Raw genomic sequence first — 25,450 nt, 5'->3', positions numbered from 1 at the left:
GCTCACTGAGCCATTTATCCCTCTGCCCTTCAATTAACCCCATATGTGTTTATTGGCCATGTTGCCACAATAAACTAACTACTCCACATGTGGACTTATTTGACTCCTCGCTAAGATGGCTGCTTGTTTGAATACAAACTGTTAAGACCCTAGCCAGGCGTCCTCAAACTATGGTCTGTGGGCTACATGCGGCCCGCCAAGGACATTTATCCAGTCCGTCGGGTGTTTTTGCCCCATTTGTTTTTTTACTTCAAAATAAGATATGTGCAGTGTGCATAGGAATTTGTTCATAGTTTTTTTTTTAAACTATAGTCCAACGGGTCTGAGGGACAGTGAACTGGCCCCCTGTTTAAAAAGTTTGAGGACCCCTGTGGGCCTAAACACTATTCCAATTAATAGCTGGGCACCATCTGCTTTCTTCACCACACTTTGCTGTAGCCCCCTTGTCTTCAGTGGTCACCTCATGAAGGTACGTATTGAGCAAGGCCATGCTATCAAAACTCAACTTTTCTTGGCTTGGGGCTAGAGTTAAGTAGGAGCCCAGAATCTTTCTGCATGTCCATGAGATATACACAACGCAGGTTTACTTTGGTGACTGTAATATGATAAAATCAAAACCCCATAAGACCAACTACACCAATAACAGCAACAAACCAACCAGCAAACAAACAAACAGGAAAAAAAAGTAACAAAACAACAACAAAAAAAAACGAGCTAAAGGCAGGAAAACAAAAACCCACAGAAAGAGAAAAGTAGCACATTGCCAGTCATCCCTCTGAGGTGTAAGGCAATTGCACTGATGACATCCTCGCCACTTTCCCCAAGGGCACAGCCCTCTGGGCTGTTAGGGTGAGGAGCCTAGCGAGTACATCAACACCTGAGCTGGGCCCAGGAGTCGGTGCTTACACGGTTCCATCTTCATGTCCTTGTGCTCTGTTTACTCTTACGTGTGGGGATTGGTGCCCGGGGGGACTTCCTGGATCAGTTCTTCCAAGTGCAGGTCCCTGCTCATCAGATCTAAACCTGTGAGGTGCTAAATACATAGTGATTCTGGGTCTCTTTCCATTGGATGCCCACCAAGCTAGGGGTTTCCTCCCAAGGTCCAATGACCGCCACTTCCACGGTCCCGGATCAGCCACTCTCAGCTTCCTCTCCCATCCAGCACCCCAGGCCTCCGTCCAACGTGCAGGCAACTTTGAGGCAGGCTCAGTTCATTCAGCGGGGGCTCTGGTAAGTCCTTCTGGGGTAGCCCCTGCGTTATGCCGCGCTGCCTGCAAGGTCAGCGTCCACGACCATCATGGGGCTTAGTCCATGGCGTGGTTCGCTACCCAGGAACCTAAAATCTGGCTCATTGTCCCCCTCGGTTCCCTCCCCGCATTGTTTAGCCTCCCTTCCTGCTGTGGGGTTAGTGCTCCCCAACACCTACCATCCTCAGGAACAGAACCATCAGCGTCTCCCCCACAATGTCGATGGTCCCCTCCCCTGGTGTTGGCTTGATTTTCAGGCAAGATTTTCCTTCCTGTGGGGGCCCATTGACTTGCCCCAGACTTCTCTCAATGCCGTCTAGCCTCAAGTGGATGGTCACCTCCCACGTCCCCGCTCTTGGAGGAGTGATTCAGTCTTGGGAACCGTATATAGGGTTGCTCTGAATTGGAATAGACTCGATGACTTTGAGTTATATTATACCAGGCTCAGTGTTTAGGTCTTGACGAGTCTTGACTTCATTTAAATCCTCTTTACAGTCCGAAGAGGTAGTCAAGGTTATCATGCCCATGTACAAAAGAGGGAACAGAAACCCAGAGACGCTAAGTCACTCGCTCCAGGTGGCCCTGCTCATAAGGGGTGGGTAGAAGGAGCTGGCGCACATCATGCATGGTCAGACAGACGGCACCACCATCTGCCAGCCGTGACCTGGGCCTCGCTGTTCCCTAGCTCATCACTGTGAGACTGGCACGGGGGCACGTGTCAGCTCTCCACCTAGGGCCTTTGTGCGGATGGCACTTCATGAGCCGCCAAGAGGGCACTGAAGGGCAGCACCACCTCAGGCTGGGGTTGGTGGTGGTGGCAGGGACTTCCTTCTGCCAGAGGAAGACATGAAGGCTATGCGGGCCGTGATTTCTCCCGAGGGGGGTGGGGACCCAGGGCAGGGTTTAGGCACGGGCGGCTTGCCTTGGTTTGTTTCTTTCCTCGATACTGAGCGCGCTAGCCCCTCGGCCACATAATCCCACCATTGAACGCACAGTGCCGTGTTCCTAGTAGAGTCACGGCTGTGTGACCCTCCCACACTGCACTTCAGAAAGAAGCTCGTCACCCCTTACCCGTCAGTCCCGCTTCTCGACTCATCAGGCCCCCACCCCACCCCACCCCACCCTGTTCCGGACCCTTCTTATCAACCTACCGTGGGCACCCTTTAGAGGGGGCCTTCCCGCACTCCACCCCATCCCCAGTCTGTGCCTGTCGCCTCAGCACGCCAGTCCATTTCCACGGCCGAGTCGCAGTCTGCGTATCCGGGCGGTAATCGATAGACGTGTGTGATTCCACCTTCGACTATTGAGATGGATGCTTCTCTAATCATTCATGACCCAGTGGTTTTTTAATTTAGGTTCTTGTTGAGATGCTCCACAGCAGATGATTTTTTAATTTGCTGGTACTGTGGTTGAGATTACACACAACAAAACATCCCGCCCAACGGTTTCTCCAGTACGCTCGGTGACAGGGGTCTCAGTCTATGGACCTCTGCATTTCCCCACCTTGTCGGGGTTGTTCCTCCCAGGAACTAACATCGACTCACTGACCTGAGGCTCCTGGCTCATCTTTCCAGTTGCTATGCCCCTCTGATCCCAATTAGATAATTCTTAAACGAGCAGATTGCTGAAGGTAGACCTTTTCTAATTGGTTTTGGTCTTAAGAAGATTCCAGGGGAGATTTTTAATTGAAATGTTAAAGATTTCAGCCCGAGAAAGGCTCTCTCGGGGCAGTGCAGTCTCAGGGACTCATCCAGTCCCAAGTGCTTGGGGTCCATGAACATTTGGTGCTTCATTTCTCCCTTTGGATTAGCAATCTTCCCAAAGGTTCAGTGGTAGTACTCGGGGAACACCCCCCCCCCTCCCCCCCCGTCTCATGGGAGAGGAGGCCGCTGTCCCTGGAGGCTGTCTTCCGCACGCATCCTTCTCTTTCTGATCATGTCCAGAATTTTTGTGTGCACGTGTTTTGTGTTTTCCCTTCCATTGGATACAGACCGTGGCGTGGAACTGCTGTCTCCTGTGGTAGCTCAGTGTTTAACCTTTCGAGAAACTGCCTTTCACCCTCTCACCTGAAGAGCAGCTTCTTCGGCTCCTCACCAAGACCTCCTCTCTTCGCAGGAACAGCATCCCACTGAGGGTGGCCTCAGTGTGGTTTGCTTTGCTTTCCCGATGCGTCATGATGGGCTCCGCTGAGCTGCTTCCCCGGGCTTCCCATCCGTGTGCTTACTTACCTTCTTTGGGAAAATGCTCGCTCACTTTTCACTTGGGGTGTCTCTTTTATAAGTTATCAGAGTTCTTTAGATACCGTTCTAGATGCATCGATCTGGTCTAAAATAATTGCAAGTGTGGCCTCTCATTCTGGGACTGCCTTTTGGCTTTCCCGATGGTGTCCTTTGGAGTTGTGAATTTGGTAAGTCATTTCCCCTTTTGTCCTTTGCGTTCTGCTTTTTGGTTTCGGAAGCGAAAGAAACTACTGTCTAATCCAAGTCATGAGGATGTATGACTGTGTTTTCTTAAGAGTTTTAGCTCTTACATTAAGCTACGGATCCATTTTAAGTTTTTTGTGTGTGGAGCGAGGTACGGATACAACTTCATTCTTTTGTTTATCACCCCAAATGGAATTGTGTTGGCACTTGTTGGGGATGGGATGTTTTTACTGACTAGCTTGTTTTAGATGCTCTATTCAGTGTGGCACACATCAGCAAAATAGGTCCCATCCTTACCTTGGCAGTTTTCTCTCCCAGGAGTCAGCAGGAAAAAGGCCGAAAAGAGCTGTAGCGGTCACCCAGTGTGCAGCGCTGGGGAAGGGGCTGGAGAGGTGCTTAGCAAGGGTGGCAATTGGAGGGGAAGGAGACTCCCCCTCTTGGGCTAAGAACTTCCCCACAGCCACAAGGCAGAGCTGCCACCCACTCCTTTCCTGCCTGCACCTGGCCCATTAGCCCCGGAGGGAGGGCGGTGTGAGGTCTGGGAGAGAACCCCAGGACAGCAGGAAGGGTGGCCACCTTGTTTCGCCTCCCCGGGCTCAGTCCTTCCCGAGGATGACACAATCACTGTCCGTCCCACCACGGATGGAGGGGAGTATGGGACAAAGGGCAACGGAACTCCTAAAGGGATGCCCGGGCCTGGCCTCCACCTGCCTGCTCAGCACTCAGTGACCCTGCCCCCCGCCCCCCTCAGGGCGCCCCAGTCCAGGAGGGACAAGGATGCTGAGGTTACAAAGAGGGAAAGAGAGATAGATGTTGGCGGAGGCCAGCTGGTCCCAGGAGGAGGTGGTGTTTGTGGAGATGTCTGTGGGGAAGGGCGGAGTAGGGCGGGTCCTCAGAGATGAAGGCTCAGAGGAGGAAGGGAAAGTGGGCTGCCAGGTGATTAGGGGGGTTGGGGGCTGGGCTGAGGGCTTTTGTGAGGAGGGGGTGGGCCCTTACTGAGTCAAACAATAGGCTCTGAAAGTAGGGGTGGGGGGAGTGGGTTTAGAAAGATCCCTGGGCAGATTCGAGGGGGCTGTCGCTAGGAGACAGGTGGGTGGGTCAGAAGCCAGCGTCTAGGACCAAACAGGAACTGAGGATGGATGGAGCAGGACTGGTGTGGCCCTGTCTTAGCTGATGATGGGTCTGATGAAGCACCCTGAGTTCCTGTTCCAGGAACAGAGTCAAACACTCGCAGAGGGTGAAGCAGCATGTAAAGCGTTAAGGGCCATGATAGGCAGTGACGAAAGGCCAGGCTGGAGCCTGAGCACTTGGCTTTCTAGCCTGGGGGGTGGGGTGCTGATGAGCATAATAATAGACTGGGGCTTAGAACAATGATGCGGTGCCACCCTCAGCACAGGGCTCCTGACCCAAGGTCCAAAGACAGGGGTCCCAGCACCAAACACCTTTGCATAGAGAAGTCTCCAACTCGGATGGCGAGCGTCAAGGGCCACAGCCCACTTCTCCTGTGCCCTCTGAAGCTGATCAGGCCATGGCCTTGCCCAGTCCATACTCATGGAGATCGGGCAGCCCATGCCTTGGGTCCACACCATACCCACCCTTCTCTCCTCCCGGAGACCCTGACACAGAAACCCCAGGTCCCCACTGGGAGACCCCAGGCTACTGCGTAGGGAATGCGAGAGGAATGTGTGGACCTCCCTGGGAGGGTGTGGGTCCACAGAGCATCCAGGTTCAAGGGACTCCCCAGGGGAAAACCCTCCAAAAGGCAAAGAAAGGTCTGGAAGGACTGGCGCCCAGACACCATCCACCCACCGCCCCCTGCGTCCCTGTTCTGCAAACATCCTGTCCCCTGCCCGCTCCCCGCACTGCACTTCATCCCCCTCTTCTTCCACAGCCAGTACATCAAGGCCTGCAAGGCCGGCAACATGGACCAGGCCCTGTCCCTGTGGTTCCTGCTGGGCTGGCTGGGCGGCGACTCCTGCAACCTCATTGGCTCCTTCCTCGCTGACCAGCTGCCCCTGCAGGTGGGCCTGGCCAGGGCAGAGGGGGTGGGGGCCGGCGTGGCGTGGCAGGCTGGGACGGGGGAGGCTGGGAGGAGGAAAGGTCAGACTGACCCATCATCCTCTGCCCTGCCTGCCACGCTGTGTGACAGTGGGACACGTCACTGTCCTTCACCAGGATCATCTGCAAACAGCTCCGCCGGGGTCCTTCTCCTCAGGAGACTGTGATCCTGACGCCTCTCAGGACAAGCCTTGGGGCCCTGGGGGAGGGAAGGTGCTTCCGATGGCAGTGAGCATCTGGGGCCTTATCACCTGACTGGGTTACGCTGGGGCCACAGGTCACCTGGGCCCCACTCGTAATAATGGCCCTCACACCATCAGAGCTGGCCTCTGGTGGCCTGTGCCTGTCGAAGCTGAGGAGTGGCACAGCATGGTCATGGTCCACGGGAGTGGGGCCCCGGGGCCCTGGCTGCAGCTAACCCTTGGGTCGGGCTTCCCTGCAGACCTACACTGCGGTGTATTATGTCCTGGCAGACCTGCTGATGATGACGCTCTACTTTTACTACAAATACAAGAACCGCACCTCCCTGTGTGAGTTCGGGGACCCCTGGGGCCGGGCTGGGGGCTCGGGAGGAAGCAGGGCTCCTGTTCCAGGTGATGGAGCAGATGTGCTCTGGCCTCTCTGAAAGCCCGGGCCTGTCGCCCACGACAAGAGGCCTTGGAAGCTGTGAGCACCCCTTGGGCAGCTCACCACCCAGGCACTCACTCACAGCCTCCGGGTGGCCACCCCTGCAGGGTCAGAAGGGAGAGGGGCAAGGTTGGATGTGTGGGGGCACTCCAGGGGCGCTGGGTGTCACTGGCATTTCTGCTTGGCATACCTCCCGCCTGACCCCACTGCCCTAGCTGTTTCCTCTTTGTAGCCTAGCAGATGGGCACTGTCACTCTCTCCATACGAGACATGAGCTGTTGGTGCTCAGAGAGGTCAGGCCACTTGCTGAAGGTCACACAGCAGCTGTGGGCCCAGGCCAGGTCACAGGACGCAGGTGTCTGCTGCCCCTCAGATGGCTGACCTCAGTCCCCGTCCCCCCCCCCCCCCCCCCCCCCATGCAGTGTCTGTCCCCATCAACGCGGCACTTTTGCTCATCCTGGGGACGACAGCGTTTTCTGCCCCACTCCTGAGCAAGCCTAAGCCTGTGGCTGCCCCAGGGGAGGCCTTCCAGGGACGGAAACTCCTGTCCATGGAGCCCGGAAGTAAGGTGAGAAGCGGGGACATCAGGGTAGTTAGGCCGGGAAGGTTCTTCCCAGGGACCCCTGCAGGGTGGGGGGCAGGGATGGCTCTATAGGAGGTAGCAGTGGGGGGGTGAGGGTCTTTCCCTGCACCTCAGCCAGCACTTCCACCCTCTCAGCCCTTCACCCGGACGGAAATCATTGGCTTCGCCATCGGCTCCGTCTCCAGTGTGTTGTACCTGCTCTCCCGGCTGCCTCAGATCCGCACCAACGTGAGCCGGGGCTGCAGAGGTGGAGAGGGCTGTCCTGGATGCTCGGGTCCCCCAAGCTAAGGGTGTGGCCTGGGGCAGACTGTCCAGGTCTCAGCCCAGACCCCCCTTGGCTTGGGCCAGTTCAGCCACTTCTGCGAGCTTCTGTTCCTGCCTGCCCGCTAGGGGGCAGTGCGAACTGTGTGCCTAGGACAGCAGGGAGCGGGTGAGGAGGTAGGGGTCCCCAGGCTGGACAGTCAGAGTGTTGGGCTGGACAGTCGGGGCAGCGGGAGAGGTGGGTGTGGTGGGGACAAGGACCAAAGCCTGGAGAGGGCTGGTTTGTATGCCAGACCTGTGGGAACCTGGACACACCGTGGGAAGTCAGCCCAGAGCATGTTCGAGTGGTGGGGGACAGAGTGACAAAGAGCCCTGGCTGAGGTCTATGCTAACCCCGCCCCCCTCCAGTTCCTGCGGAAATCCACCCAGGGCATCTCCTACTCGCTGTTTGCGCTGGTGATGCTGGGAAACTTGCTGTACGGGCTGAGCGTGCTGCTGAAGAACCCCGAGGTGGGCCAGAGCGAGGGCAGCTACCTGCTGCACCACCTGCCCTGGCTCGTGGGCAGCCTGGGCGTGCTGCTGCTTGACAGTATTGTATCCTTCCAGGGGCTGGGGTGGGTGCTGGGGGCACCTCTCCACCTGTAACCAGCATAGCAGTCACTCATTCAGAGCCTCTTAGTGAGCCTGCCCAGATCAGCCCAGGCCCCGAGAAGCTAGGCAGACTGGCGCATGCCATCAAAGAGAGATGCACTGGAGTGGCCACAAGTGCTGCGGCGAACTCAATGAGGGCACAGATCCAGGAGGCTGTGTGGTGCAGCCCATCAGCTAAGGCCTCATGGCCCATAGGAAGGCCAGGTGTTAGGCCGAGGTGTGGGAGATGGCAGGCAGGGCCTGTCTGTGCACAGGCCTCTAGGCATGGAGAGAAGTGGGTCCATCCAGGCCGCCGGAGCCTGGGTTAGAGCTCCAGCCCTGGTGCCACCACTTCATACCCTCCCTGCGTCACGCCGGGACTCCTCCGGCAACCCCCTCCCCACCCCCAGCCCTCGCACACAGCACGTGCTCAGTCCTCCTAAGCAACTGAACAAGGACAGGATCGTGCCCCCTTTGGGAGACGTGAGCCTGGTCCTTGTTGCACCGTTTGCTGAGCTGAGTGCCTGCTGTCTGCAGCCTGGCATTCTAGAACGGTCTCTACCCTACCAGAAGCTTCTGGACAATTCCCACTCGTAGCAAACATGTAAGGACAGAGTAAACGGCCCCACAGGGTTTCAAAGGTTGCAGTCTGTATGGGATGGGCCCTGGTGACACAGATATTAAGCACATTGTTGCTTGCTGAGAGTGTGGCAGTTTAAACCCGCCCCCCTCTTCGGGGAACAAGGTGTAGCCTTTCTGAAAGGGCTTGCAGCTGTGGAAACCTGGGGGCAGGTCAGTTCTGCCCTGCAGGTTCACTGCGCTGGGACGGACTCCCCGGCTGTGGGAAACAGAGCGGCCACAGCTTCCTCCCAGGGAGCCGCCGATCGGGGAACCTCCAACATTCAGCTTGCAGCCAAGCTGCTGAGCCCCGTGCTCCTCAGTGGGCACCGCTCAGAGGCTGGGGTTTGTGGAGTGGCTGGGAGCAGAGCTGTGGGATGCCACTGTGAGTGGGGGGCACAGGGGACTCTGTCTGTTTGCCTTGACGACCCCCCTCCCAGATCTCTGTGCAGTTCCTGGTCTACAGGAACGCCTCGCCCGTCTCCGCAGAAACAGAGCCTCTCCTCCCCAGCTGATGGGGTCCTGGCTGAGTCCAGGACCACAGGGACCGCCAGGTGCCACGTCCAGGAAGGAGTGTGCTGGCCCCAGATGGTACTGTGGACTCCGGAATGGGCCTCGGAGGAAGCTGGTGGGAAACCTGTGGCCACTCTAGGCCAGCCGCCTCCCCTTCACTGGGCAAGCTCTGAGGGCAACGGACTGCCTCTTCCCGGGAACAAGATGCCCAGCCAGCCAGGAGGGAGGGCTGCAGCCTGGATGGGAACGTCAGAAAGCATCAAGGCGGCCCCTTTGGGCTCACCTACCTCATTTGACCTGCATCTACCCCGCCCCACAACCCCAGCGCAGCTGTGGCCTGGAGGACCCAGCCCCGCCCTGCTGCCTCCACACAGCCTAGTAAACGGACCCCCTCCCTCCATGAGGTTGGCTCTATGGCTCCTTCTCTTGGGGGCTGCTGGGGGAACAGCCCTAGACGGGGGTCTGGCCCCACATCCCAAGTCCCAGGAGGAGACCTAACGGGTCAGGATGTGGCCGAGCCCAGCCCTGCCCCAGCCTCCGGGGCCCCTCTTCTCTTCAGCTGCTGCTCTGGGCAGCTGTGGTGAGGAAAGACCCAGTCGTGAGAGCGAGCCGCCATCAGGGTCCTGGCTTCTCAGCGCCAAGGAAGAAGCAGGCTAGCAGATCCGGACTCTGCATATGAACTGCCGGGCCTCAGTTACCCCGTCGGTGAAATGGGGGTGGCATTACCACCTCCCAAGTCCTAAGAGTCGAGTGATGGTGGCTGCCACCCCCATTCACAGTGGGCGGAGATGCTGCCCAGTCCTGCTCCAGTACAGAACCCCACTGTGATCCAGAGAGTTTTACTGGCGGTTTCTTCTTCGTTCATCTTCGTCTGGAAGCTCCACTCTTAAGCCTCTACTGACAGATGGGCCATGGCTGTGCGTGAGGTGCACAGGCTGGGCCTCGAACCCATGTCTCTTTCACAGACTTTCTACCAAGGAGGACGTCCTGCAGGGACTGATCCCTCCCGACATGTCCAAAGTGAGTGGGACGAAGTCTTGCCATCCCGATCCTCAGAAACATTCCAGTAGTACTTTCAGGATGAACGTCTTTGTTTTGAAAGTCTATGGTGTATTCGATATTCTTCACCAAAGCCATACTGCACGTCCATCGGCTCTTCGCCTGCGGTGGCACCTGATCAGCGTTCGCTTTCACAGAGGCAGGAGGTGCTGAAGATAGCTTGGCGTGGGTTGGGGGGGCCTGTGGTCTTTAACGTGGACATCTGTGCTGTTTCACACTTTAAAAGAGGCCTTTTGTAGATCTCCCCAATGTAATACGTGGTTTGATTTCTTGACTACTTCCAATAAAGGAACCCTTGGTAGTAGTGTCTGGCTGTGATCCACAAGATCAGCAGTTCGAAGCCACCAGCCCCTCCAAGGGAGAAGGATGAGGCATTCTACTCCCGTAAAGAGGTCACAGTCTTAGAAACCACAGGAGGCAGTTCTACTCTGTTCTGTGGGGTTGCTGTGAGTCAAAGCCAACTTGATGGCAGAGTTTGGTTTTGGGATTTGGGTTAGTTCAGTTAGTCAGAGAGGGGTCATCAGATGTCTAAGACAGGATGAGATCAAGTCCCGTGAACAGCTAGAGATCAGGAAGGCCTAGCAGTGACTGACCGGTTGGAGGGTGAGTAGGAGATAAGGAAAGGGGAGTGCTGTGGGCTGGAGGAGGAGGCCCGGTAGGCCTGCTGAGAGACCCTAACTCTCCTTCCATACCTTACTGTTTAGTTGTCCAGGCTGGTCCCTTATACCTGCCCAAAGGAGGGGTCCTGTGAGTAAGCAGGGGCCCAGGGAGGCGGGCCTTCGGGGGAGAAGGTGGAGGTGGCTACCAGAGCAGCAGCAGCGCCTGCCCAGCAGGCTAGAGTTACACAATCCCCGCCCCAATGAAAGGCCGAGGGCTGCCACCTTCACCACGAGGGGGCGACTCAGCCCAACCTGCCACCCTTTGTGCTGCATGGCCTAGATCTGGTCTCTGCCCTCAGGGGGTGGTGCTTGGAGCTGTAAGCAGAAGGGTGAGAGTGCTGCAGGACTGAACACACTCCACACACATACCCGCCCCCGTTTTCTGCAGTTGGAGAGGAAGGCCATTCAGAGCCAGGGGAGGGGGGATATGGAGCCAGGCCAGGGGCACAGTGGGGCCACAGTCAGCTGATGCCCAAGAACAAGTGGCAGGACCAGCAGGGGCTCTTGGGTGAGAGGGGAGGGGGAGTTGGGCTGGGAAGCACAGGGAGGGGGCCCCTCTGAGACTTAGGCTGGTGGGTGGTGAGAGCAGGGCCCTGTCCTCAGGAGGCTACCTGATGTACAGCTGAGGCTTTTTGAGCACACACTGTGCTGAGGCTTGTCAGGCACGATCTCACTGTCCCACTCGGTGCTATCAGGACAGCCTGCTACAGGTGGGCAGCAGGGCTTTGAGGACCTGGCGTCAGTGTACATTAGGTGTCAATGGGCAAGTGCTCACACCGAACCAGAGCTGCCTCAAGAAGGGGCATCCTGAAAACCCCATGGGCACAGTCCCCTGAACACAGGGTACCCCACAGCAGCCCTTCCTTTCCTTCCGCCCACGGTCCCAGGGTTTGTGACCAGTGCGCAGACCCGCAGCCCAGGTGTGGCCTCAGCCCCGCTGGGCTCTGCCACATCGCAAGCAATGGCTGCATGATGCCTTGGGGGCTGCAGACCCGTGGCTTTGGCCAGTGCCTGCTTCGGGAGCCCTCGGCTGCCCTGGGTACCTGGCCCTATCTGGGGCTATGACCTGGCTGGGCATCAGCCACCTGGTGCCAGGGGAGTCAGTCCTTAGGCTGCCGGCTTAAGCCCAGCCTGGGAGGGACACAGCACCTTCAGTTGGGGGGAGCTTATGAGAGCATGATGTTCCTGACCTCAGAAAGCTCCTCACCTGATGAGGGAGCCCGAAGCTTGATAGAGACGCGGTCTCCTGCCCGTCTGATGGAAGAGGCAGCCTCCAGGTCACAGCTGGCCTGAACCTGAGCTGCTCCCCTCTCCCAGAGCCTTCACTCCTCTGCCCCAGGAAGGTTCAAATGGGTGGGGTCATCCCCACTCCCAGCAGTGGGCTTTGGGCTGCAAGCACAAGTGGCCTGCCCCGGCCTCAGATTCCTGGACTCCCTGCACGTGACTGGTCTGGTCTGGACACTGCAAGGGGGCAGGGAGGGTAGGGGTGGAGGAGCACCTTATTAACCTGGCTCAGAGGCTGCATTGAGTGAATGTGAAGTGGTACCAAGCCCGGGAGGGGCCTGTATGCCACATGCATGATGCCCTCTCTACCCCCATGGGGGTAACTAGCCCTGGGTTTGAGTGAATGAGGAAACTTGGGAGCCAGGGGATCGGGCCCCCAGAGAAGCTGGGGAAGGGCCTGTTGCCTCTGGCTCTGACTGCTCGCAGCCCTTCACCATGACTGGATGTGCATGGTTTTCCTGTTGTCATCACAAGCACAGCACAGCACCAGGCTTTACTTCTGGAGTCACAGGGGCTTTGAACCACGAACCTTGAAGTGACAACCAGTGGAGCACAACCCTCTGAAGCACCAGGGGCTCAGGAAGGGCCCCAGGGAGCTGTATTGTCAAGAAACAGCAGGGGGCTGGGAAAGGGTCTTGGAGATGACAGGCTCCCAGACCAGGGTTCCTGCCCTCCATGGGGCACCTTCAGCGGCCTGGGTAGCTTGTCCCTGCAGACCAGCACTCCAGTAAGCCGTTGGGGGGCACACACAAGCTCCTCTCACTGAGGCAGCCTGGGAGGAGGCAGGGGGAGAAATGGCCAGGATGTGGCCCCAAGCCAGCCCCACTGACCCCTTGCTACCACCAGCTGCTGCTCCTGAAGCCAGCCAGCAAGCCCTAGGCCCCAGCACACCATGCCCAGCCCCCTTAGACTGAATATAAATGGAAACTAGCCAAGCGTGGCCCGCCCCCCCCATTCCAGAGGGCAGGTAAGGTCAGGCCTGCATAGCCGCAATTAGTTTCGCATGGTATGCTGGTTGGTCATCAATTGTAATCCGAATACAAACTCTAGTTCAACACTTTTGGCGCAGCAGCAGCACTCTGCGTTCTTCGGGAGGTGGGAGCATTCGGAGTCTGCAAACTGGCACTGGCGGGACTCGGGCTCGCCTTGCCCACGGGCCACCTGGAACGCACTGGAACCAAACCTGCAGCACCCCACTCCCGCGCCTAGCTCTCAAAGGGCAGTCCCAGGGCAGGATTTCTCACCTCTCTGCACACCTTTCAACAGCGACGTGTCCTGTCTGGGAGTGTCACCTCCAACTGAGCTGAGTCCAAGGAGCCTGGGATGGGGTGCCATGACCAGGGCACCCCAAGTCGGATGGGCTGGCCAAGGTCTGGTCCTGACTGTGCAGCCACCAGGCCCGGGGCAGCAGGTGGCTAGAAGCCTGATGACAGATGGGGATGGCCCTCCTGGAGGAAGCGAGGGGTTCCCAGCCCTGCGAGGCCCTGAGCATCCTGTTCCTCCCACCTGCGGCTGTGAGAGTGGTGATGACAGCAGATGGAGGCAGGCCTGCTCAGGTGCGCCAGGCCTTCCTGCAGGGTAGCAGTTTGAGACCTCCAGCCCCCGGGGCTCTGCCAGGATCCCAATTGCCGTGTGGGTCAGCCCTGGACATTGAGCAGCGAGAAAAGACAAGGCCAACACAGACTGCGTCCCAGCTTCTTTTATTTATTTTTTTTGTTTTTTTCTCTTTTTTTAAGTATGGAGGCTCAAGTATAAGATGTAGATTTTTGTTTAAGCTTTACAAAAAAGACCAAAATAAAACAAAAAAAACCTCTGCATTCCATAAAAATTGACAGAACAGCACCTGGCCAGAAGCGCCGCCGGCCCCGCCCCCCGCCGGCTCGTGGGCGGGGCGTCTGCAGGGCTCCCGGCGGCTCCGCCTTCTCCCGCCGCGGTCCCCGCCCCCGCCACCCAAACACGCGTGGACTCCGATTTCCAGTTTTTCTTCTGTCTTTCACACACCACAGTTGTTTCATAAAATTTTGTTTTACATTTTTACACCAATGTAACAAAAAAGGTGGGTGGGGAGGGGGCAGACGGACAGTGTATTTATGCTGATTGACGGAAGAGGGGAGGCAGGGGGTGGGGGCCGAAGGAAGACACACGTTCTCTATGGAAACATTTCGATAGCAACATGTGATAGGAGTCGGCCTGAGACGAGAAGGGTGTGGAGCGGCTTTATTGTCGCGAGGCGGCGCGGGAGTGCGGCCTGTGGTGCAAGTTGTTACGTGACCTGTGGGGGTGGGGCGGGCAGGGGCCAGGGGAGCAGAAAACGAGTGTTCTAAGAAGGGATCTAAGGAGGGCGTGGCATGTCCGGTTAGCGCGAGCGGGTTCAACATTGTTGCTTCCTCTTCAAAGCCTCCACCAGGTCGTTCTTAAGGGCTTCTTGTTTTGATTTGTCTGCAAAAGTCTGCACAGACCTGCAGAGGGACAGAGAGTGGTGAGCGGGGGTGCCCGCCTGGGGAGGGGGGCTGGGGCTGCTGGGGAGCGCCCCACCTCCCAGCCAGGGCTGCACAGGGGGCTGGATGCTGCCACCTGCCCTGAGCCATGCTGGGGACTCAGCCCCCCCCCCGTGTGGACAGCACGCACACCTCTCTGTGCAGATGGGGATAAGCTGGCAGGGCCACCTCTGGGCACACTCCATGAGCTGGGGCGAGGCAGTGGCTTAGGGGTGTCCAAGCACGAGCTACCCAGGTCTGGGCTGAGGCCAGCACCTTGGGCCATGAGGACTCCGCTATAGCACCAGATCCCAGGCACGTACAGGGTGCGGAAAGCAGCCCACCCAGCGAGGCTCTGGGACCCAGCCCACTGAGGCAGGGGCTCGGGTTCCAGCCTTGTCAGCAGCATGTCAGCTTTGCCCAGAGTCCCTGACCTGGCCTCAGCCAGCGTGCAGGGACCGTGTGAGAGTTCAGGTGGGCCAGGGAAGCCCGGTGCGACTGTACAACACACGTGACCTCGTCTGGTCTCACGAGCATCCGGGAGAGTCTCCCTGTGCCCTGTGGACAGATGAGACAGGCTCACAGACCCCCCCAGCCCACTGGTCACTCCCTGTTCATTCTGTCAAGCTGACAGCATGTGTCGGTTAGGCGGAAGGTAACTGAGCTCTTCATAAATGTATGGCAGTGCTTAGGTGGTGAAGGCAGGGCGCACGGAGAGCTGTTAAGGGCAGTCTGCCCAAGGAGAGCCTCCAGCTGGAGAGAGGTCAGCCAGGAAAAAGGAGGGAAGGAAGGGACACAAACTACACCCCCAAATGCCAAAAATGAGCCAAGTCAAACGAACCCCCAGTCCCTGACTCAGGGACTCCCAGATGGAAGAAGGGGCAGTCTAGACTACACTTCTGAAGATCTAAACGAAACATCACGGCACAAACAGACCCAGGAGGAGCGCTGCTGCTGAAACAGCCATTTGGGAGCATCTGGCACAAAGGTCCGGCAAACCTGCCCTGTCCCCTGGCCCTGAGGTAGCCACAGGCAAGGACTGGACACCGGCTGGGTCACCTTCCAGTCCCCCATCCCAGCTGATCCATCATGCTGTGTGCAGCTCGCCTGCGCCCAGGGCATCCTCCAAGCCCCTGGCCCACTTCCCTAGATGAGAGCTCTGCAGAAGAGACTGTAAGGATGGAACAGCTAGTGGAGGGGGTGGGGGTGGTGGAGGTCACTGCAGCTGAGCTCATCTGTGCCTTCATGTGGTAGGAGAGCCTGTGCCCACTGCCAGGGCTGGTGACTCAGGAGGGGCCAGAGCAGTCTGCGGGCCAGGGAGTACTAACAAAGGAAGGCTCTCGCCCCTCCCTGGGGCCTGCGGTCACACATAGACTGGCCACCCCGTGGAGGCCGAGCACCTCACCCTGGCCCTGGGTTCTGTGCTGTGCCTACTCCCCCCGCCCCAAATGAGACAATGAGACTGCTTGGCAGGCACTGTAGTCACAGCCGGACGCTTCTCTTTCCTGTCGGCATGATGTGTTCAGGAGGATGCCTGCAGCCCCTTAGGGAGGGGATGGGCAGATCTGGGGAGCAGTGACCCTCAGTGTTCCAGGCCCACCTAGGCAGCCTCAGCATCCAAAACCTGCATTCCATCCTCAGACGCCCACAGGGGGACCTCCTTATCTCCTATGTCAGTCCCTTTCCCTCGGAGAAGGGGTTGATCTGCCTTCTAAGTTCCTTGGGGAAGAGCTGGGGGGTGGGGGTGGGGGCGCCTCAGAAAAGCCCCATGAGACATGTGGGGTCAGGGGGCTCCCAGCCTAGTAAGATGAGTGCTGGAGGTCACGTCAGGTTCTCACACGGCTGGGCTTCCTCAGGAGCGTGAGTCCAAAGCCCACCCTCTCCCGAGTGCAAAACACAGCACACAGGTGAGCGGGCTCCCTGTTAGGCGGGGCTGAGACTGCGCGTTAAGGGGCTGCACCCCTCGAGGGCACGGGGTTAGTGCTGCTTTAAGTGGCCGCGCGGCAACAGCCAGACTGGCGGGTCTGGGCGTTGGTGAGTCCTGTTTAGTGGAGGCACTCTCGCCTCTCAGGCAGGGTACCTGGATGACTTAATTGTCAGGCTGGATGTAGATCTGGCGCTGGGTCAGCACTTGAGAAAGCTCCCTCTGCAACTGCTTAAACTTTTGGTTGTCAGGGATAGCGTCAACAGATCTACAGAGAGCGGCACAGTCAGAGAGAGGTGGGCGCAGGGGAGGCGAGGCCCAGGCAGGAGGGCGGAAGAGGAGGGGGAGGAGGAGGAGGGGGAGGAGGAGGAGCAGGAGGAGGCTGTGGCAAGGGCATCTCGTGAACTTTCTGTGCAGGAGGATGAGGCCACCTCCTGGTCACTGCGGGGACTGCCTAGGGCCGAAGGTGGGAGAAGCCGAGAACGTGGTTCCGCGAGTCGGGAGTGGAGAGTACAGGGGCGCCAGGGACACGTGAAGATGTGGGGTGAGGTCCTCCCTGGCATGACAGGAGTGTTGCCAGAGGAGCAACTGGTAGCACGGGCCCAGAGGGACGTGTCTTGGGTGAAACTGTAGAGCAGATGACTCACAGTCTGTCTCGGGGCAAATGCACGAGCTACAGCCTCGGGCCCCCACAGTGGAGACCCGAGCAGGGAGGGACCCTGAGGGATCCTGCCCTCCCCCAATCCGAGAAAGACTCCGTCAGCCCGTGCAATTCCCTTGGGAGCCCGCCTCATCAGGATGAGGGAGGGCAGCAGAGGATGACTGCTCGGGCCTCGCAACCCCGATGAGAGCCTGATCAGTAAAGCAGCCCCTTCCCTCCCACTGAGTACTGGTCTCCTGCTCAGCGGGGCAGCGGGGCCCCTGGCCACAGCCAACAGAGCCTTGGCGAGGGCACCAGAGGGGCTGGTGTGTATGTGTGTGTGTGTCTGGCACGGAGGTCAGTCAGAGGATCTAGCGGCCTGGGTCCCCTCCCCAGTCTTAGGGCTGGAGCTTTGCTCAGGCCCAGGGCCAAGGAGCCCAGACAGGTTCTTTGGTGGGGCAGAGTAGCGGGGTCAGAGCCCAACTGCGTGGGGGCTGATCCACGCAATCAGGTCACAAGACCCTGAAGAGACAGAGAGCACACAGCGCACACCCGCTACCCTACCGTGGCCGCAGCCCTATCAGGTGGGAACGCTAGCTGTCCTACAAAGGAGGAAACTGAAGCCCAACATCACGTAGCTAGTAAGCAGTAAACTCAAGATTCAAACCCCAATCGCTCTGGCTCCAGAGCACACATACCTCAGCCCATTGACAATGTCCTTGGTTTTCCCGAAGTAGATCTCGTTCAGCGTACTTCTGATTTTGTTTTCCATGTCCTGGGAGGGGAGGCCAGTCAGACAGCAAGGCAAACTGTTACACACCCCGAGGGGAAGTTCCCTCTTCCCCTTCCCCTCCCCGGAGCCAGCCCTGCAGTTCCCGCTGTGACCACAGGGGGAGGCCCACGACTGCTCCTAAGCAGCGGGAGCCAGAGCGCCCCTCCGATTTGTGCTCTGAGCACTTTCAGGCCCAGAGGAAGTCCATGCCCAGGTATGGCGGCCAATTGTGACCATTCCTGGGAGCTCGCCTAACCCCTCAAGCTTCCCAACGATTCTGTGACCAATGCTCTGAAACCAGAGCGCCCCCTCCTCCTAGCCTCGGAGAACCAGTGGGGCCTCTGGGAGCACACGGGTGGGTGGAAGAGGGTGCCTTTGGAGGGTCTGGAGCCCTGCCGGCACCATGCCAGCGGAGGAAACGTCCCCTCCCCAGCCAGGACTGCTCACCTCCACCAGGCGCCCGATGTTGGCTATGTGTGGCGAACAGTCGCTCACAGTTTCGTCTTTCTCCATCTGCAAACGAGATGACCTCCAAGTCAGGGCGTGCCAACTCTAGATGCCCCAAGTGGGGCAAGACATGGGCGGGGATGTGCCACAAGAGTTCTAGTGCCATGCTGGGGTGGATGAGGGATGCTGTGGCGAGTGCCGGCTGTGTTGCCACCCCTGTTGAATGAGGCCAAGTGACAAGATGTAGTGGCCTTGTTCCTGCTGTGCTAGCCGCCACACCTGCCAGACCACGGCTCGGGTTGGTTTGGCTCAGGAAAGGCCACAGGGCACAGAAGGAAGACGTGCTCGTGTGACGGGCCTTCCTGGACCCAGAGCCAGGGCCTCCTCTTGGGCGAGGCCTACCAGGGAGAAGGCACGGGGAGGCGGTGGTCCTGGGGAGTCTGGATCCGCAGACTGAGGGGTGGTTGGCTACAAGGCAGGAGGAGCGAGAGAGCGCGCCAGGAACCAGGAGATGAGGGCACCCCGCCGACGCCAAAGCAATAAATACTGCACCGAGGCAGGGCTGCAGTGCCTGCTGGACACCTCCGCCTAGCCCAACACCCTGTTGCTAAGGCAACTGGTGTGTGGATGCTGAACAGCAGTGGGGTGCAGACTCAGGAGGTAGGAGGGCCCTCCGTCCACCCACCCAGGACTGTGTGTTCTTTTGCCACATGGAAATGGTTACTGTTCCAGACTGTGGGCTGCTTGGAGACGAGAAACCTGGGGGGTCAGGTCCAATGAATTATGTCCTTCCAGTAAATGGCAGCCTCCCCTCCCCTCCCCTTCCTGCTCCCTGCAGCAGTAGGTTCCTGGCAAACCCAGGGGCAGGATGAGGGTGCTGGGCTCATGGAGGGCGCCACCTGGCTGCTGGCCACAGGCTCTGGGTAGCCCAACCTTTGCGCTTCAGAATCAGGAGCCACCTCCCAACACGAGCAGCCTAGACCCCTGGGTGCTCACAGAGGTTTGGGGGCTTTCTCAATGTAGGTAGGGGCTCTCCTCAGGAGCAGAACTCCTAGGAGAATACAAGGCACCTGGGCCCCCACCCCCACCCCCCAAAGCCCAGCTGGGGGCGAAAGGAAGCTGATGGGCTGGGGGTGGGGAGAGAGCCAGGCACCCACAGCCTCCCTGCCTAGCCCCCCCCACCCCACCCCCCGCCGACTCCCTTCCCCACCTGGTGAGGGTCAGCTTGTTGGCAATGCCGACCCACCAAAAATAGAGCTATTTTTGCAATGCACATATTATTACATGCTTATAAAAGTGGCTGCCAGAAGGGAAACATTTGTATGTGCCGTGGCCGCACAGATGTTCCATAAGGCGATTCCAATGGAGACTGAAGTCAAGGCCCAGCCCCCGGACAACAGGGCTGGCCAGGGCATGGGAACCAGCCGGCCCTTTTCCTGGGACACACACCTTCTGGGGAGCACAGCCAGGAGGGGAGGGCCCGAGAGGCCGATCCCAGCTTTGGCTCTGGAGCCGGAGAGGTCAAGGCCATGGCCTGCCTGCGCCTCCATTTCCTGGTCCTTCCTTCCTTCACGATAAAGGAGTGAACCAGGACAAACTGGCATAGCACCGGCAACTTTTCTGGTTGTCAGAATCCGAGTTCCGCTCTGGGCTCTCGGGGGATTGGGTTCTCAGGCGGGCCAGCAGCGAGAAGGCCTCCCGGGAGGGATCTGCTGGACCAGCTCAGGGCGCTTTAACCGAACCGGAAACTGCACGTAGGAGGGGGCTTCACCAAGTTGATGGGAAACCGCATCATCTTTTAATCCCGTCTTCTCCCGTGATCTCGCTGAAGCCCTGGCGGTCTGGGAGGCGGGAGTGGGAGTGTCTCCCTCGGGCTGCAAGGTACGTGGTGGCAGCCCGAGCACTGCCCCGGGAGACAGCCGGGCGACAGTCAGGCGGCCCTTTCTCTCCGGTGATAGGCTCCCCTGTGAGCGGACACCGCGCTTCTTGCAGACTGAAGGCGACTGTCCGTCTGGGGAATGTTTCCTTCGCTCGCTTCACCTTCGCTCACAAAATCAGAGGTCAAGTCACCAGTCCATGTTCAGCTCACCCCAGCCCCTGCTCTCCTGCCCAGTCCTGCCCAGTGGCGGGCAGGGGGAGAGGCGGCAGTCTCTAGTCTAGAGCTTCCCCTCAGCCAGCCGCCAGTCACCGAAAAACATCAAATCCATCCCTCAAAGCCACTCTGCTCAGGCCTGTCACCCAGGCTCCCTCACGGAGCCGTGGGTACCCACCCCTCACGCCAAGAACATACTTCCTGAATCACCCAAGTTAGGTCCAGGTCACCCTGTGACCTCAATCTGGAACAAATCCCTAGGTGTGGGGCATGAGCACGCTGGGAGGGTCTTTCTTCCCGCCCCGTCGGTGGCCCGGCACCCCTGCCTGCAGATCCCGGCTGTGCTGGCTGTCCCGAGAGGGAAAGGTCACAGCTGACAGGTGACCGGCCTGGTCTCCCAGCTCCACAAAACATTCCACCTTTGTTTCTAAATATTTAGAATCGGAAAGGGGGTGGGTGGGTGTACAGAGTCAAGCAAACATCTGCAGGGCTTGTCCCTGATTGGAAACCTCGGGACTTTCCCCTGAGATTTACACCCTCGCCTCTTTCCCATGTCACCAGGAGAAGTGACCTCGCTCTCAGAGCCCCCTCCCCTTCAACATGCCAGTCCTCGGCTTCACAACTAACCCTACAACCTCCCCACTGGGAAAAGGAGGGGCTGCCCACCAAAGGGCACCCCAGCCCTCCTCCGTCACAAAGCTCGGTTCAACCACACAGCAGCTCGCTCACCTCTCCAGAAAGCCCCACAGTGCGGGGTGCGCCCAGACACTCATGGGGCCAGCCCTGTGAGGGACACAGGGAGGGACAACGAGGCAAGAGTGTTGAAGTGGCAAATCAGACCCGCACTGTGCTCGAGCCCGTTGTGGCACCCACACCAATGTGGAGCATGGCTCTTGTGGTTGGGAGGGTGGCATATGTGCAGGAAATCGGGGCCCCGGTTCTCCTGCTTCCAGGCTGGCACCTTCACTCAGCAGCCAGACAGAAAGACAAGGGGGTCTGCGTGGGGTTGACTCCAGAACTGCTCACTGCCTGCATTGCCCAAGGGAAGGGAGCCCTGGGAGAGCCACCAGCAAGCCAAAGCCTGTTCTCAAGATGGGCACTGGGAAGGGGTGGGGGGTGGGGGTGGGGGTGGGGTGGGGGGAGCAGGGCTGCACTGTGCAGCCAGGAGCCACTCCAGGTGCGTGCAGAGCTGGCACTGGCACCGTGGGGGACAGGGTCTTCCTTGACGGATGGGGTAAGCATGTGCACGAGAGTGAGTGAGTGGGTAAGATGGGCCTCATTTCCAGAGAGCAAGCCCTAAATACTGGGTCGCTGCACACGCTACTTACTCACGGAAGGGTTCTGGTCTGATACCTCCTCCCCTGGCTCTGGCAGTCACAGGCCCTGCCCCTCCACGCCACATGGTCTTCCTGCCCCTCCTTCCTGCCTTTGCCCACCTGTGCCTGCGGCCCCATTGTTTCCTGCTTCCCCTTGGCACCAGTTTCTTCCTGACCCCTCTACCACAGGCCTGTGAGCTCTGTGCCCAGTGCTGCCCTGGCTCAGGCCGTCTTCACGCTCATCACTGACTCTGGTCACAAGTGACGACGCATCCCAGACAGTTAACTCACTGCTCCAGGAGAATCCACCTCCCCTTAGCGGGTGCTGCTGAGCACATCCCCAGGGAGGGTGACAGTATGTGGCAGCTGGCTCCGCCAGGACCAGAAGGATGGGCTGCCAGTGGAGTGCGACTGGACACCCAAAGGGCCATGCCCTGTCTTCCCAGCTCAGTGTGGATGCATATCCTGGAGGCAAGGCACAGGGACAGGTATTTCGAGCTGGCAAGTGTGGTCTGGGAGAAATCAGCTCCTTTCTCAAGGCAGGAAGCCCTGGGTTCAAATCCCAACTCCGCGTTTTACTAGTTTCCGTCACCATGGGCAAATGTTCTAACAGCTTGAGCCTCAGTTTCCTCACCTGTTAAATGGGAATGCTAACTCGACAGTGCCTACAATTGAGGCACAGGAGACACCCTGCACAGCCACGCAGGTTCCCTCACTGCCCTTGCCCTGCTTGTCTCCCACCCAAGGCAGGCGGGGCCTTTCTCCAACACTCCCCTGGGATACAGAGCACAGGGCACCGCCCTCACTTCCTGGCGGCTCAGAGGCTGTGTGTCATTAGCTTTGCCAGGGCCACCTCATGCTCCCGCCCCTCCTCTCCCTACTGACACTGGACCCTAGCCCGGCTGTAATGCCCTCGATGAGTTAGGAATGGCCGTTAGAGTGATGACAGGAGTACCAATTGCCTCGTTCAAGTCCCAAGAGCAAACGGCAATGTAAACCAGGCGCGCAGCGCCGCCAAGGTGTGCTGAGGACAGCCACTCACCAGGCAGCGTTTGGCTTGGCAGGGGCCTCCGAGCAGTGAGCCGGAACCAGGCCCTGGGTGGACGGCTCAGATCGAAGCCATTAGGAAGGCGGAGGAGCCAGGTTCTATCCGAGTCACTGCACACTGGGGAATGATCAACAGTGGGGAGCGCTATGTGATGCAGGATGCCACCCTGGAGACTAATGGAGGGTCCCCCACCCTGCCCTGTGGCAGGGCATGTGGCAGGCCCGGGGAGATGGCTCCTCAGAGGTTCAGCTGCCCCTCTGCCCCCGAGTTACCTGGAAGACAAGGCCCATTTCCAGGCAGAGGATGGCTGCCCCGGGAGCACCGGCACCAGCGCCTGTCCACACACCGGGTCCCTCTAGACCTTTGCCTGGGCTGTCTGCAGCTCCCACCTGCATCCCAGGCCAGGAGACCCACTAAGCGCGCCTGCGCCAACTCCTCCAGCAGCTACTTCACAAATTGGAGGGATAGTTCTGGGAATACCCTAAACAGCAACGAAACCAAACCCACGGCCAGGCCTCCAGGGGAGGTTGGACCGCCCTCTGGGGAGTCCAGGCTGTCCTTGCTACAGGAGCAGACAGACGGCCCGCTGCCCCCCACAGATCCCCCAGTCAGCGTCAACCACGGTGCTGCCAGGCCCCTTCTACTGCTGTGACAATGCTGACCCCGAGTGACCTTCCTGGGGGCACACAGCAGTTTCCAAAGTGCCCATCTCTATCAACAGTGGTTAGGAGGGCAAGGTGGCAAAAACGTATTTTTAAAGTTAAATGGAGTCTTCCTACGGGTAAGTTGGGCACCACTGAGGCGGGGATGGAGAGGTTATCTTGGAAGAGGGCTGGCCCCGAGGACGTTTCTCTGGGAGCGGACTCTGCGACACCAACTTCTCTGAGGGTAAAATGCCGTGTCCCCCGAGGGCACACTGCATTGAGTCTGCACCCTCTCTCCACATTACAGAGGCATCCCCACCAGGGGCCCAGCACGCGGTTCAAGGCCTCTGCTTGTGATGGGGTGTCTTGAATGTCCCATGTGAACTGTGGCATCAAGACAAGCCTGCCTGGGGAAGGCAGGGTCTTGGGGGCCACACTCAGACACAGCCTGCACAGTGGCACCTGTTGGTTGCGACCGACACCTAAGAAAAAGGTGGGTGGGCAGAAGGCAGTCAGCAGCTCCTCAGTGCCAACGCACACAGCCCTGGGCACCTGACCAAGTACACCAATGGTACGGAGAGGCGATGAGCGCAGACATGGCCATGCCTGCAGTCGCCTGTCTGACTCTGGAGGGCGCCAGTGCTCTCGGCACTCTCAGGCATGCTCAGAGTCAGAAAGAATGGGAAACCCTGCTCAGATTGGGGAGGGCTGGCTGCCTACACAAGCTCACCCTCTGAGCCAGCTCTGGTGGCCATGTGAAAGGCCGACCCAGGCCTTGCTCTGACATCAAGACACAAGAGTCGTCGTCTCAGTCAAAGTGCAAACTGAAAAGTCAGACAGTGCGGCCAATGATCGGACGACTGGGGCTGACATTCGGCAAGCTGTCATGGACTGGACAGGAAAAAAATGACAAAATGTACGGAAAAGGTGAGTACAATCGCCATGATGTACTTTAACAAAACAACGACAATAAGTAGGCAGAGAGGGAATGGAAAATCCCTGGCCCCTTAGGGATGCTAGAGGTCGCCAGTTTAGACAGATGCTGAAAGCAGGCACTCTATCTTCTCCGTGTCCCGTATTCTTCCGCAGCGTCTTCTCTCTTTTCTGGGGACCCTCCTACTGGCCCTCCACAGTGCCCGTTGCCGGGTCTGCTGTCGCTCCTCTCACTGGCCTGCACTCAGGCGAGCTCTATCGGCCAGTTCTCACTCTGCAGAGGCCTCGCCACCAGCGACCACTGTCTGCTGTGTCCACTCTGCCCTCTCCTGTGAAGAGCACCCACATTTCCCTTGGGGAAATCAACATCCTAAAAGAGCCCAGGCAGTGCGGTGGGTTAAGGGTTGGCCTGGTAACCCAAAGCCAGTGGTTCAAGTTCACCCCCAGCCAAAGACGAGGCTGTCTGCTCCTATAAAAATTGATCACCTCAAAAACCCTACACAGTTCTACTTGCCCTACAGAGTCACTCCGAGTCATGATCAACCCAATGGGTTTGGTTCACTCACCTACCTCCCCATCACAGGTCACACTGTGACCCAAGTCTTGCCACCCTGACTCAGGAAAAGGTTTTGTCATGGGAAGGTGACAAGAGTCCAGCCCAGTGAGAAAACGCTGGGATTTGGGGGACCCTGTTATATAAGAGATGCTCTTTCCCCACAGCACTGCCAGGGGCGGGAAGATGGACGGCAGACGCCAGGAGCCACCAAGTGGACAGAGGCAGGGTACGGAATTCTGATCCGCTCAATGATGCTCGCGCACCGATGCATTTCCATTCCCACTTCAGCTGGTTAGGTTGTGTCTTCCTGCCACTTGCAACTATGAGTCCAAATCCACGAGCTTAGCCGGAAACTGAGAAGCTAATTCATTCTCAAGTGTGAGCAGCAGTATGTGCTGAACACCACAGGTGCCTCTGACCGTGAACAACCGACGCAAGACAAAGGCTCCCGTGCTGGGATCTCAGCAACCAGGCAGGCGCTCTCTCTCTCTCAAGAGAATGTGACAGCATGGGAGTACCAGGCACAGAGGCTGAGAGAGAGAGAGAGAAAGAATATGACAGCACGGGAGCACCAGGCACAGAGGCTGAGAGAGAGAGAGAGAGAGAATATGACAGCATGGGAGCACCAGGCAGAGAGAG

At 58.5% G+C, this 25,450-nt stretch overlaps 2 protein-coding genes across 6 annotated transcripts in view; one reads left to right on the top strand and one right to left on the bottom strand.

Annotated features, from left to right (window-relative positions):
* Positions 1-10,323, top strand: part of SLC66A1 (solute carrier family 66 member 1) — a 28,591-nt gene extending 18,268 nt beyond the window's left edge. For all 5 annotated transcript variants that reach the window (XM_045298884.1, XM_045298883.1, XM_004705142.2 and 2 more), the window contains exons 3-8: positions 5,562-5,691; positions 6,171-6,258; positions 6,778-6,923; positions 7,074-7,166; positions 7,608-7,793; positions 8,888-10,323. In XM_045298884.1, the coding sequence (XP_045154819.1) occupies positions 5,562-5,691; positions 6,171-6,258; positions 6,778-6,923; positions 7,074-7,166; positions 7,608-7,793; positions 8,888-8,962 (718 nt within the window). In that variant the 3' untranslated portion in view covers positions 8,963-10,323. The remainder of the gene's footprint in view (positions 1-5,561; positions 5,692-6,170; positions 6,259-6,777; positions 6,924-7,073; positions 7,167-7,607; positions 7,794-8,887) is intronic.
* Positions 10,324-13,643: 3,320 nt separating this feature from the next.
* Positions 13,644-25,450, bottom strand: part of CAPZB (capping actin protein of muscle Z-line subunit beta) — a 78,043-nt gene continuing 66,236 nt past the window's right edge. The window contains exons 7-9 of the mRNA XM_045298943.1: positions 18,223-18,288; positions 17,702-17,778; positions 13,644-14,421 (exon numbers count right to left, since the gene is read on the bottom strand). Of these exons, the coding sequence (XP_045154878.1) occupies positions 14,334-14,421; positions 17,702-17,778; positions 18,223-18,288 (231 nt within the window). The 3' untranslated portion in view covers positions 13,644-14,333. The remainder of the gene's footprint in view (positions 14,422-17,701; positions 17,779-18,222; positions 18,289-25,450) is intronic.

This window comes from Echinops telfairi, unplaced genomic scaffold, assembly GCF_000313985.2.
Source record: "Echinops telfairi isolate 266 unplaced genomic scaffold, ASM31398v2 ScPeMD7_7457;HRSCAF=8495, whole genome shotgun sequence".
Classification (NCBI taxonomy): domain Eukaryota; kingdom Metazoa; phylum Chordata; class Mammalia; order Afrosoricida; family Tenrecidae; genus Echinops; species Echinops telfairi.
Note: the sequence above shows the minus strand (reverse complement) of the source record. Positions and strands in the feature narration are given on the sequence as shown.